The sequence below is a fragment of the Caretta caretta genome, chromosome 7 (genome assembly GCF_965140235.1).
Source record: "Caretta caretta isolate rCarCar2 chromosome 7, rCarCar1.hap1, whole genome shotgun sequence".
Taxonomy (NCBI): domain Eukaryota; kingdom Metazoa; phylum Chordata; order Testudines; family Cheloniidae; genus Caretta; species Caretta caretta.
Genome location: NC_134212.1, coordinates 37,035,017 through 37,049,722, shown reverse-complemented (window position 1 = coordinate 37,049,722; position 14,706 = coordinate 37,035,017). Strand labels below are relative to the sequence as shown.

The window sequence follows — 14,706 nt, the reverse complement described above, 5'->3', positions numbered from 1 at the left end:
GCTCAAGTGTCACCTCTCGCTTTGTCCAGCTCAAACCAGCTGCATTGCTCCTTAACTTTCTTAAGGAGTACACTCATCCACATGAACATTAAACAAACCAAAACCTTAAGTGATTGGACCAGAATTTTGATAATAGAATTGCAATTCTCGCCCCTCAGCTTTAACTTAAACACTCAGAGTGAAACCCTGGCCCCTTTGAAGTCAGTTACAAAACTCCCATTGACTTCAGGGGGTCAACATTTCACTTGAAATGATTTTCTTTTCTTCCAGTCTGCAGAACTGATGTTCTTCCACTGCACAAAAATGAGAAACAGAAAGAGTTTTAAATGATTTATTTGATTTCTCCACATGATCACAGTTATAGTTTTACATCGATAGGGCCTGTTACTACTTACAAACAGAATGCATATTAAAATGAAAGCACTCCTTTCTTCCCTGCAATTACAAAATGGGTCTTGAGCCTCCCCAGAACAGAAGCTTCTTGTGAGCATGATGTTTCCTGAAGTCTTTAACAGTCTGCATTCAAGACCTAATTCTAACAGTTTAATACAACTCAAAGCTGGATTAAAGTTCCTAGCAGGAGATAGGTACTGTATGCAACCTCAAAGTGACTGCAGACTTATAGTAATACTAATTTACACACTATATACAATTTAGAGAATTATCTATTGCCCCTACTTGGTCCCACTTCCAACATCCTCCACCCCCTCCCCGCAATTTAATCTTGTTATTGGTTTCATTTTTCTTTTAACTATATACACACTAACTCATTTTGCAGGCAACAAGTGCAATGATATTTTACAACGGAAACAGCAAAATGCATGCTTAACTGCAGAAAACACACAGCTTCATATGGAACAGCAAGTCAACATTTAGAGATTCATTGTTTAAATATCTGCTGACTGTCTTTCAGCTCATTTTATCAAGAAACAAGAGGCTTCTGCTGCATGCAGTACATGATGGGAAAATCATTCTACACTGTATGTTTGAAGACTTTTTTTAGCAATACAAGACGTACATTATATTAGGATGAACTTGGTTTTTTTACATTGTTGTACATTTCATGAACTTAAAAAAATTAAAAAACCCAAATACATATTTGATCGTTGTCCCAGAAAAGATCTGTGGTTTTTGTGATCTGCATTCTTTCGGTTTCCCTTTCACTCTTTCAAACTGACACTATTACTTAGCCATATTATTCATGGGAACAGAGAAACATGGGCCCCGGTAGTGATCTATGCTAATTTTTAATCAATAAGGAAATAGGACTAAAACCTTTCAACGTCTACTATTTCGTTTTCTCCAATGCACACAGTAACAGAATACGGTCATCTTCTCATTCTAGGCGTGATCTGTGGTGTTGTGTGCAACTAATAATCTCAGATGTATTCTGACATGTTAGGCTGTTCTCCTAAAGTAGTAGTAGTGAGGTTCTTAAGACTTATGCTGACACCAAGACGTTTGTTAAAGGTAATCAGTTCCAAAAAGAAAGAAATAATGAGCATACTGTGTTTCTTCTCAATGATTTTAAACTATGAGAAAGTTTTCAAATATTGTGCTCTTAAAAGGACCCAATACTTTTAGCAGCCACAAGATGGCCTCTGATTTTCCCTGTGGAATTAGTGGGCCTACTAAGTAGGCCCTCCCCAGTATGTGTGTGTATGCGCGCGCGCATAAAATCATGTGCAGATGGTTTCTTGCACGTACAAAATTTGTGACAGCTTTTGCACGTCATCAATTGCACCTGCCAAAATTAAAACCTGGCTCACAGTGTAAATCTAAGGCTATTTGTTGTTACGCCTTTCTTAAATGAACCTAAGGGGTAATGTGAAACCAAACCAAACAAATGTGAAGTATTTCAGTGCTAAAATACTTAAGGCATTGCATGCTAACTAAACAACATATCTGGGGCCAAATCTTCCTCTCCATGGTACAATGCAGATCTCCAGTACATATTTTGCACTTGTTCAGCACACAGCACTTTCACTGACATCAATAATTCTGCATACAGAACAAGTTCAGAATATATAGTATGCGATGGAGAGGAGCATTTTTACCTCAGTTTTCATTAAAAGATGTGGTTTCAGAAAGACTTTTGTACCTGAATGGTATCTTTATCTTTTCTGGAACAACCTATAAATTACAGTTAGACTCTACTATTGGTACACAGGTATGAAGAAAAGCAGACATATTTAAATATGTATCCCTTTACTTCAACTAATATCAACAGTAACACTGATGTATTGTGCAAATATACAATATGTAGAGTGTAGCCTCACACTATTAATGTTAGAGGACATGCAGACAATTCTACTTTCCCTTACAAGAACAGTATTTTTTAAACTGCAAGGAATAGAGCCTCCGAGGGCCCAGATCAGCCTCGTAAGGCAAGACACAGAATTTAGGATAGCTTGAATGATATTAAAAAATATTTGTGTTATTCTCATTTCATGTAAGATTAATTTATAGGAGCAAAAGGGATCAAAGATATTGCACACGGGGGAACAAACATGGACAGATTTTAGCAAAAGGCTAAACTCTAGATTGCTATATTTGCTCTTTATGAAGATTAACAAAGTGCTCAGTTTGCAGTTTTGCTGGTATTAGGATATCAACTGTAGGAGAAACGGGGAGGGGAAAAACCAAATTAAAGATACCAAAAGTAACTCAATACGGAAAGTTCATCCTTTCCTTATACAACGCTACTATATATTTGTATTGTTCAAATAAACAGACAGATCTGGTTCTTTTCCGACTTCTTTTTACCCATCTCACACGGGAACTTCTTTTTTTCCCTTCTTCAAGTTTTGCATTTTAGCTGGTGTAGTTTTGCAGTTGTGGTTCCTTTGTTTCTACCATTTAGGTGTAAAGTCCTTGCAGTGGCTCAAAATGCTGAAACTACAAAGTATGCTCCATGTATGACTTTGTACAGGATTCAGGGATACAAAATCTCATATGAATTTGCAAACGGCTTGATTACAACACAAACAACAACAGCACAGCCTGCTTTTATATGATGTCTTGCAACTAATTGGAGTGGGACAGTGAGGGTTTGAGCATAAACTCAGCCTGCTGAGTGCTGTGTAAACTAACAAATGTGATGAGTAAAAATGGTGAACCCACTTTGCCGCTAGCATATGGCTATATGGAATTACACTACTAAAAAAACCAAAACCAAAACCAAATAACCACACTATACTAGATACTAAAATACACCTTAAAATTTTAGAGCAGTTCCATCTGGAAACACTGTCAGATTATAGTTCATTTTAACTGAAAAAAATGAGCAAGTCATGGTAAATAGGAAAATGAAGTGACTGAGAAGGATGGGTGTTTGTAATTTTCATCATGTTTGAGATGAATGTTTTTGCAGTGTAGGCATGCACCTTTCATGTAACTCTTCATATGTGTTCATAAAATCATATGCATATAAAAGAAATGCGGATCATGTAAATTCACAGTTATCACAGCCTTTAAAGTGTCTAAGAATTTGTGTAACCAATGCTTTAAGATAACCAGTGGTAAATGGTCATCCCATGTTGCTACTGTATAGTTACTGCATCTTAACTAGTTTGCTTTCCTGAAATAGCAGAGCAGTTATAATACTGATTACATATGATATTATGTTAATAAAAATAAGGATTTATACAAAGCAATATTTTACTACAACAGTTAAATACTATGTTACTTGGCACATTTTAGTAATGATTGCTTAGAGTCTTAATATGTCTAGAGGACTTTTAAATTAAAATACTGAAATGTCTGAAATTTATTCCTAGCATTTAAAGTTTTTGGTCTACTCTTTCATATGCTATATTGTTACTGTCCTTCTATCAAGTAAGTGTAATTCCGTGTAAAGTCTATATTGCTAGTTTTGTGGACTGAAAAATTTGCTTTCGAAGCACAAATGTTAACTATACAGTATATATATATTTATATATATATTTATATTACATAAAGTTTACTTACGTACTTTCATCAACCATATCAGGTCTACTTATTTTTTTGCCTATTGACAATAAAAGAGCAAGAATGCAACACTTGGTTCTGAATCACTTTTTTTTTTAATAGGTTATGTTTTTATTATGCATGTAAAATTGTCATGGGATTTGGTGAAAAAGGAAGCTTAACTTGTATTCAGTAAGCAGCATGTTTTCAAGGCAATTGAAGATAAGGACTGGACAGAAGGCAAGCCTCCGCTGAAGAGATAAGTAAAACCAATATTGATCACACTAATTCAAATGGTTGTATTTAGTAACAGCAAGTCCTTAAGCTTGCAGAAGTCAAAAATTGTTTGGCTGGGTAAAAATCCACATTTTATTTGCTGCTTCCTTTAAGTGCCTTTATAACCGTGCCTAAAACTACCATTATTAGGACAAATACTTCTAGACTATTGTGCTGATGCCACTGTGTTTGGGCTTAGCGCTGCTTGAAGTGGAAGGAGGAGCTGACTGTCCATGGTGATGCTGAGCATGTTGGGAATGAGAAGAGTGCCCAGGGTGAGGGGGGGGCAATGGAGGGTGCGGAGGGTGGGTATGTTGTGAATGAGGGTGCTGCATGTAAGAAGAATGTGCTGCATGCTGGGAATGAGGCACATGTGGATGGTACTGGTGCGTGTGCTGGATGTGCTGTGGAGGATGATAGTGGTGATGGTGATGATAAGGGGGTGGGTTCTGCTGCATGTGACAGTACTGTGAATGGTGAGTGTGCACTTGTGCCTGCGTCTGCCCCTGCCCCTCAGCTGGCCCTGCATGGTGCATGGCAGAAGGATGCTGAGAGTGTTGCTGATGTGGGATTACAGGTGGGTGCTGAGGCTGCTGCGATGGGCCAGATGGTGGATGGCCTTGGGAAGGTGGCTTCCCCCTTTTACTACCAAATAAGGAACCTAGGAGTGAGGAAGAGTTAGGCATAGCCTGGTGAGGGCGAGATGGACACTCTCGGGTTGATGTAGCTCTTCGGCGCATGTGAGGACTGCTAATGATGGACCCCTAAAAGAAATTAATAGAAATTAAAATTAAAAAAAAAATCTTAAAATATGTTTAAAAGAAAAAGTTCACACTGATCCATCAAGTCTTCCTTACATGCTCACATGGGCTGACTATGTTAAGTGTTATAGCAGAATTTCTCTTCTGACAGTTTCTCTCTTCAAGCTACAGTTGAGGCATTCATGCCCTTCTTGGAATGCTTATAAACATTAATAGCCATTATCTGGTTTCTCTTTTAATACTTTTATTGTAAAAATCTGATACTTAAATTAAGAGAAATGTCAATGAAAGATGACATTATACCTGGGAATTTGTTTTAAAGAAAAAATACATTTTAAAATACCAGTCACATTTTTCTTAAAATAAAAAAGCTACATTAAATTAAACTGAAATGAACACACAGTAACACATGTTAGTTACCATTCCAATTTCATAATAGATTTTTTTTTTAATTTAAATTTAAAAGTAGTTTTTTCTTATTGTAAACCGCAGTAGGGAAGGGTTGTGCTGCTTCATAAACCTAGCTTTATATTATATGTTAGACTGCAACAATACTTCTACAACTCATTTCAATAAGGTTTCTACGTGGTGATTTTTTTCTGACCTATGGCCCATGTTCCCTACTATTTAGCCTTGAATTGTCTATTTAGTCTTTGGAGATTTTTTTTTTTAAAACCATTAGGGACAAAGCAGTACTTAAGAATAACGTGCTAGATTTAAACTGCAATCTACCCAACGCAAACACACACACACACAAAAATAAATAAATCTGCAAGCTGAATTCAACGACATGAACAGTATATATACATGGTTTGAAGATGAATGAAATCTCATGAAATCCACATTGAATTCATCTGTCTTACTCATTTTCTCCTCCCATGCCCTATCTGTGCAATTCCATGGTGGTATGACTGCAAACATTTAGCAATTTAACTAGAAAATAAGCAATGGGAATGGCTGAGCATGAAAGTCAATAGTGTTAGCTAGATATCAAACAGCATAGAACAGTGTACTGTGTAACGAAGTGCAAGTGGGCCTTCAGGCTGGGATCAGACCGAAATGGTGGCAAAAGGACATCATGTTCATTTAACCATGCTTGCAGGAACAGAGGAGGGAACAAGGTTAGCTGAAACCAAAAATGGTGCTTAGTCCAAAACAAGCCATAAGTGTTTTTTAAGCTGGAATAATACAAAGTGAGTAGCCTACGCATGCATTTTATCTGAGGCAGGCAGGTTATATGTTAGAAGAAAGAGAGCAAAAAAATATGTATATAAAAGAAAGGTTTGAAATGCACATCATCACATCCAGCTAGACATCAGTAACTTCCTACTTACTTCCATATTGCTGTCTAGCGATCCTGCACTGCTGCGACGCCCACGCTTGCCTGCCCAGGACATGCAATACCATAGATTAGAGACTGAGACAAGACCTGGGTGAAAAATATCCACTTCCCTTAATTACTACAGGAGCCTCTAAACGCAACTAGAGGGGCCTCCGGGGAACTAATTTATTATGGTAAGTTAGACCGGTATAGTAACTACTAAGGCAGAAACTTAAACTTTAAGGCCATTAATTAAATTAAGTTTCTGTACCTATATGTATCCTATAAAGGATGATCCTTTTGTTTTGAAGCAAGTTGTCATCTTTACTGTGTTTTTGTTTTTTAAAAGAATCTTAAAATATGTATATTTTAGTCTCTACATTTAGCAGTGGGGGTCATAACGTTCACTGTTGGCTAGAGTTTTAATTTCTTAATTTCCTAGAAGCAAATTTTCAAATATGTCCATAAATCTGTTTTCCTCAAACAGTGTTGTGGGTGGTGTCCTTTTGTTTTGTTTTGAATTATGGGGAACTTTCTGATTTCAGTGGGGAGGGGAAATGGAAAATCTCTGTCATCCTTTGAATGTTTTATTTTGAACCTCAATGGATTTCATATAATCTTCTTTCATGATGATTAAAAAGAAAAATAACTTAAATGTAGCCATTCAATTATGGCTAGATTTTGTTTGTCTAGCTGTGCAGTGCTTTACATTTAGGTATTAAGGCTGACAAAGTAGTCGGGCTGAATTTTCCTAAGGTGGATGCCAAAGTTAGTTGCCCAAACCTTAAATGTGGAAGTCTCAGTTGGCTTCTAAATACTGATTTTAGGAAGCTAAGTGCCGAAAAACAGGATGCCCAAATATAAGATTATGCACCCAGATTTAATAACTGGGCTGCCCAGCTAATTCATCAGAGATAATATGTGTATCTACACAGAATAGTTATTTTTATTGAATTTAGCTTGTTGGATATTAAGCTAACAAATGTAAGAATGTTCTGTTTAGGGGATGATCAAACAAAGCTAACATCATCAGGATGACAGGTTTCAGAGTAGCAGCCGTGTTAGTCTGTATTCGCAAAAAGAAAAGGAGTACTTGTGGCACCTTAGAGACTAACAAATTTATTTGAGCATAAGCTTTCGTGAGCTACAGCATCATGCATCCGATGAAGTGAACTGTAGCTCATGAAAGCTTATGCTCAAATAAATTTGTTAGTCTCTAAGGTATCATCAGGATGGAAGAGTGATCAGCTTCTCCAAGCATCTCCAAAAGCTACATGCATTCCATATTTCTCTCTTGATGCCCCACCACTTTTCTTAAAAGGCCCAGTGTCACAGCAAACCTCCTTTCTGTATCGGAAGGCTTGATACAGTTCTCTTCAGAGCCTGCCATTGCTGCTCCAAAGAGTGTTGCCAGAGAGGAATGAGATATTCCTTTCCCCTTTGCTATGACTAAGGGTCCTACGTTTGCAACAATTCACAGTTCTCAACATAAACCCTTTAAACTGAGATTATGTGTTTGCAGATGAGCAATTCCTTTGGAAGAGCTCTTTGCCAAAATCTTTGTGGTACATTCTTTACTGCAGTTTTACCTTGCTCGAAAACATGTCAATACTGTATTGTGTGCCATGAGAGAGAAGCGGTTTTGATTATCTTAGAATTCTTATTGCCTAGTCAGAGGGTGAATTTTGCTCTTTGTTTATTGGTAGTAATGGTGCTGGTTGTGACAGTCAAATCACTCCTGCCAGCCAATCCACAATCCTGAAGGAAGAGATCCACCACTGAATGGGGAGATGGGTATTATTCTGGCAAAGGTGAATAAAAGGGGCCAGGCATGAAGGAACACAGAAAAACCTAAGGTCTCCCACTGAAGGTAAAGCAGGAGTGAAAATGTTCAGATGCCACAGTGATGAATGCAGTATATGTGGACAGATGGGTGAGCATCTGTCTATGTACCTAAGATGACTGTGGGCAAAGGAATACTAGCAGAAAAAAGTGAAATCATATTTGTGACATCTATAATAATCACTACTGTACATTAAAGAGCCCTCTGGTAAGTTCTTCCAAGAGCAAAGACATAGTTTCTTAAAAACAAAGTGAAACAGGTTCACTATGGGCTGTAGACAGACAATCAGAAATGGAAATGACCTATTAGATCCTACAGAGTATTCCCTTGCCAGTGTAGGATCGTTTTATTACAAACTATTTTTCAATGCTACATCCATCCCAGCTTAAAATGTTTTCTTTGAGCTGCAGTCTTCAAAAGGCATTGCAGGGAAATGGCAACTCCAGGATAGAAGGAGCTTATTCAGCTGTTACGTATAGCATAACTCTACACTAGAATGATTATTAGCTGCTGTGCTATAAAACTAGGTGATGTTTATCAAATTTATGACTCGTGCTCAGCAAGTTGAGTTTTACTTTTAATATTTTTGAAGGTCGTTACACAACACCGTTTCTCATTCCTCTCTTTGTAAAATTAAATTCCAGCTCTCTTTCCTCTCCTTTGAAAGTTAAATTCTTGTTCTCTTGACCAATTCACTTCTGTCATGGTTGGTAATTGACTGTGATGGTTGTATGCTGCTTCTGAGTAAGCATCACTAAGGTGCACTACTGCAACATATCTCCACATGTACAAACAAGGTCACTTTAAACTCGATACACTTGAAACAATTAGAAATTAGAATATCCTTACAGAGACTTGCAAATTCTGTGAGCTCTTACAGGGAATCGTGAATGAAAATCCATTGTGTCCTTGCAGAAATTGACCTTAGATATGCAGAATGTTAAAGGAAATGTTAAATTTCAGTTGTCACTACTGTACTGTACTTCTTGGGTCTATCTGCTCTACGCCAGTGAGAGGCATACTGAGATCAATGGCACTTCTTGTGATTCAGTTTGTGATTCTTGGCTAAAATCGTCTGGAAAAGGATTCAAATTATGTTCTTAGTGAAGTAAACTATTTTAACAGCCATCTACCAAATAATGAGTCACTGTACTAGCTTCAGCACGCTGTGAAAGTAGTATTCATGGGAGTGAAAACTGTTGCCATCCACCCTGATTGAATTGGCCTCGTTAGCACTACAAAAAGGAACTTTCCTTCTGTTGATATTCACCCCTTCTTGTCAACTGTTGGGAATAGGCCACATCCACCCTGATTGAATTGGCCTCATTAGCACTGACCCCCTACTTGGTAAGGCAATTCCCATCTTTTAATGTGCTGTATATTTATACCTGCCTACTGTATTTTTCACTCCATGCATCTGATGAAGTGGGTTGCAGCCCACAAATGCCCAAATAAATTTGTTAGTCTGTAAGGTGCCTCATTGTTTTTGTTGCCATCTAGTTACCCAGAGGCCAGGCCTGACACAAGCAGAGGTAGTTCAAATGCCCAATACTACCTCACCGACATGCCACAATCATAATCTGGAAGGACCACTTCTAGGGGTCTTTTAATACAGTCTTTTGGTTGAGGCATGCAATTGTGGTCTTGACCACTTGTGATTAAAAAACTCCTGGCTCTCTTCACTTTAGGAGCATTATCCTTGGCACACTGGTCAAATTCAGTGCATGTAATTACATCCTGCCTACCTAAATTCCCCTTGCCTTGGAGAAGCGAATAATTTCCCCTCTATAAACCAGTGGAGTAGTGTTGGTGGTGGCTATATTTCAAGGGTGAGTGTGTGGGTGATTCCTGCATATATATATATTTGCAGAATGCTTTGGGTATTTACATAAACACAAGCTACCAGATTTTTTCATAAGAATCCACTTGGTTAAAAATGGGGTATATAATGAGAATCAACAGAAGCAGGCAATAGTACACACATCCAGAGACACGAACCATGCCAGGCATCACTAACATCCAGTGGGGACAGAAGGAAGATGACAATGATAGCAAGAAAAGAGGAAACTTGTGGCATTAGGGTCCTGTATCTCCCCTGCACCACTTTCTCTATGGAAATAGATTCAGCCCTTCTGCTCCCCTGGAGATCTTGACTGAAGAGCTCTAATGTCTCATACCCCAAATAATGTTCGTTTTGCCTCCTTCCACCTCAGCCCAAGGGAGAAGAGTGAGTAGAGAAACTTTTAATCTCTCCCAGCATCATGTGGATGAGGGAGGACCTTAGAGCCTGAACCATTCCCTTGAAGACTCCTCCTACTGGTGGGTAAAGGTTCTGCAACAACATGAAGTCTGCTTCTGTATACGGAACATATGGGGTAATGAAGATCCCTGCAGTCTTTCCCCAGAGAGTAAACTATGGGCAAGAGAAAAATTGGAAAATACTATGAAGGATTAATAAAAACCATCATATATTGGTTTCAAGGGCAGGAAGAGTGTTTAAAAAAAAAAAGACAACAAATGAAGTTTGGGGCAATATACAAGAAGCAAAGGGACAATTTTTAAACTTGGGCTATATTTTATTGTTTCTAGCCCTTAATGCCAGTCAGTACTCATATACTATTACAATACAAGTATTGGGGATATTTGCTGAGACTACCAGGAACAGTGCCCTCTTGCAGTTGTAGTAACAATAGCCTTGCACTTCTATGCACTCTCTCATGTTACCATCAGGAGTGCATCAAACTTCACCACACCTCTGGAAGGAAAGTAAATATTTGTCCCCATTTTACACATTGATATGGCGAGTCAAAAAGAGGTTAAGGGCCCGATTTCCAGAGATGCTGAGCACTCCTAACTCCATAGAAAGTAACTGGGAACTACAGGTGCTCAGCACTTCTGAAAATCAGGCTGTGACTTGCTTGAAGTCACCCAGGAAATCTGTGGCAGATACAGAATCAGAAACCCACATATCTTCCCCAGTCCTGTCTTTTAATCACAAAACCACTGTTCCCCCATTACTAATTGTGATGGGATAGTTTTCATCTTTCATATCTATGTGTAGGCCCATTTCAATATCATAAATGGAAGAAAGCTTTGGAATTGTCTAAAGTTCTCTTAGAGTTTGGCACAATCCATTCCTTTTCTAGTTGCGTTTTGTTTCCTTCTAACATTTTACACATGAATTTGGAATTCTACATTCTAGGGTAAATAAGTATGTTTTTTCTTGACTATTTTTCAGTGGACAGAGCTAATCACACTGACAATTCAGGCTGACAGTTCAGTTATGAGCAACAAAAATGCTCACATTTTTCATATTTGAAAAAGGATGAAGTATTAAATGCTTTTGACTCATTCATGTTTTGTAATACAGCTGGCTGCCAGTTCCCATTTCTACTTTTTATTCCATGGCAGCAGACGTCAGATCAGAGAGAACAAGATAAGGGTTATTAAATACTAACCTTAAAACCCCCAAAACCCCCATTCACTTAATTTTTGCAAATACAACTTATGTTTTCATGGAAAAATAGCCAGCAGCAAAGAGTACCTGGTCAATATCAGATATTGTTTGCCTGTTGTGGAATTGAACTATTGCTCTCCAAAAACCAATTTCAGCTTGTAGGAGGTGAAAGGGTCAAACAGTCTTTTTTCTCTTTAGATTTGAGACTTAATTTATTTTTTCCTTTTCAAGCATAGAAAACATTTTAAAGGCACTTTTCCCTACTACTATTCCTCTGTGATAGGTATGACGACTTCTGGCAAGGGGAAATTAGCTAATGTTTTCCAAACCACAGCTTCATCAGAAACCTGCATAGCCAAAACTTTCTTTACAGAATCAGATTCCCCTTTCATAGAACCATATTTTTAGAGTGCTTTCAAAAAAACCTCTGCAGTGTTCCTTAGGAAATTATGCACTGAACTCTGTGCATATGCAATTACTCAGTTTGCACATGTAAAATTGGATTTTTGCAAAATTAAGAAACCCCTTAAAAATCCAGCCCACTATCCCCATTTTCTATACAAACACACATACACACACAGTACACCCAGATCCTCTTTCTTTATCATCCTATATTTCACGTCATGGCAGTACAAACACCAAGAATTAGGATGAACTAATTTCAGCCCACCTTTTTCAGAAGTTATTTGTGTGTCTGCTGCTTTGGTACAGTCATTGAACCACAATGCCTCTGCTAACTGGTAAATTTTTCTTTGATTTTTCTAGGGGTCATCTGTTCCATACTAAAACAGAGTGAATCCCCCTAAGCAAGCTAAACTTAGAGGAGGTACTTGTAAAACGCACTACAGTGATTTTGATGTACCACAGAAATAGTAGTATGTACCCAGGGACTGAAAATGGTGTTTTATTAACCTAAATCAAGTGACAGGTGTGTAATTTTTCAAGTTAAATGCACTGCACAAGACCAAACAGAAGCTCTCCATAACCATCAGTGGGTAAATATTAAAATTAAGTTGAGTTGGGTTGGGTTTAACAAATTAATCGATAAACCCTCCAGTCTGTAAATGATTTCTACTTTCTAACATGGAAAAAGACCACTTTCAATAATAAGCATGCCAACAGCGGGCATACAATTTTGAAATATGAAAGTTTTCATGATCAAGAGGAATTCATCTGGTTTATTGAACATAACCCTGTAAAGGGATTTATGTACATGGCAATATTTGGAAGACCGTGATGGAAAATTCCTTTGGGATGAAGAGAGTTAATCAGGAACCACGGAAATTGGTTTGTATAGCCATGAAACTCCCACATCCAGTAACATGGCTGTTCTCATTCTAAATGAACTTAAAATAAAACAAAAAATGATGAAGGTATCCATACAGCTTAGATTTAATAACAATGAGGACTTGGGCTTGGTCCAACCCCAACTGAAGTCAACGGAAAGACTCTCACTGACTTGAAGTGGGCTTTGGATCAGGCCCCATGTCTTTTAATGAGGCAGATGGGTATAGATGGATATAAACAGAGAGTAAACACAAGTGATAATAGAGGGGTGGTGTGTACGTGTGTGTGTACGTATATATATATAGATATATATATACACACACACACACACGTACGTACGTACGTACATACACACTCTACATATTCAATTTACCAGTGTTTTATTTACTGCAGCTAAATCCTCCTCTTTGATATTAAAAGGAAAGGCTAACAGGGGCTAACCAAGATATATACAGTATTACAAAATTATGCCTCCACTGTAGATCATACACCATTTAAAAAAACAAATCAAAATAAATAATACAACCAGATAAAATATTTTTTTAAAAATTCAATTGCTGCTACTCTTATGGGTACTGTCAGTGTGGCGTGGCTGGTGTTACAGGTGTAACTTCTATGAGCAATAACAGGAGCAGTGTGCCTAACATTCTAAACACAGGGCTGAACATTTGCCCCTGGAAGTCTGGAAAACATGAGGGTGCTAATTACTAATAATTAATGACATGTAGCAAAACAAATAAATAAAATAAAGACAGGCACATACCAATCTTTCCATTTCCATTTTTTGGAATGTATAAATATTTAGAAAACCCCATTTAGATCGGTCAGGTCCAATTTTAGCCACAGCAGCAGCTATGACTCTTGGGGACATTACTACTGTGCCCAGCAGGGCTTTTTCCTATGACTCTGGCAATAGTATTTTGCAAACAACAGCTTCAGCAAGAATTAGGACCTATGTTGTGCGTAATACAATGATGAGATATAATTCAGTTATGCTGTGTGACTGATACGATCACTCTAGATAGAATTTAGTAGGGCTTCACTCAATTTCATTCATCAATGTAGTACATGGGTACACTTAAGCACAAAATACACAGGAAGCAGTCATTGCATAGGGACCTCAGTGTTTTCTTTCTAAGTCTACATTAACAAGGAGGGAAAAAATAAGAGAAAAAACAAAGGAATTCTAAGTGGGTTATTCCTAGCACTAGTCAACCATTTTTCTATAATACACTTACAATTTTGCCTCAGTCTCCATTCTCCTTTAAAAGTATACATAGCAAGCTATAACAGTTTGATATTTTCAAAGAGTTTGTTCAGTAAAATAAGGTAAAATAAAATAAATAAAAAACAAACCCAACAATAAAACCAAGAACAAATGTTAAAAAAAAAAAGCAAATAGACGTAAAAACAAGCTCATTTGTGAATGGCGACCATGTAAAGAAGCAATACGGAAAGTTTAACTATCTATCACACTTCTTTGCACGCACTGGTATATGGAGCAGGGAATAAATGTGGTGCTTACCAGCTTCAGAGAGGTCTCTAAGGGAGCTGCTGAGTGCACTCCTTTTCAGTCCCTCCCCAGTGGCATAGCTGTCGTCCAGGCAGGCTCTGTTCAGCGTCCCATTGCCAGATTCTTTTTTGAGGCTGGAGCACTGGGAGATGCTTGGACGTACCACACCTTTCTGTTTTTCTAGCTCAGCTGAAACAAAGAGAATGATTGTACAGTTCATAGTTATTGACTATAATGAAAGGGAGCCAATGACATGACAAGCCAAATATTATGTATCCAGAGATGTCAGTTTATTGTGGA

The 14,706-nt window shown here is 37.8% G+C and overlaps 1 protein-coding gene across 16 annotated transcripts in view; it reads right to left on the bottom strand.

Moving 5' to 3' along the window:
• Positions 1-317: 317 nt before the first annotated feature.
• Positions 318-14,706, bottom strand: part of IQSEC1 (IQ motif and Sec7 domain ArfGEF 1) — a 718,662-nt gene continuing 704,273 nt past the window's right edge. For 14 of the 16 annotated variants that reach the window (XM_075130532.1, XM_048858459.2, XM_075130533.1 and 11 more), the window contains 3 exons: positions 14,419-14,595; positions 6,320-6,369; positions 318-4,988 (listed from right to left, as the gene is read on the bottom strand). In XM_075130532.1, coding sequence (XP_074986633.1) covers positions 4,386-4,988; positions 6,320-6,369; positions 14,419-14,595 — 830 coding nt within the window. In that variant the 3' untranslated portion in view covers positions 318-4,385. The remainder of the gene's footprint in view (positions 4,989-6,319; positions 6,370-14,418; positions 14,596-14,706) is intronic. The other 2 variants (XM_075130544.1, XM_075130545.1) reach the window with 2 other exon arrangements.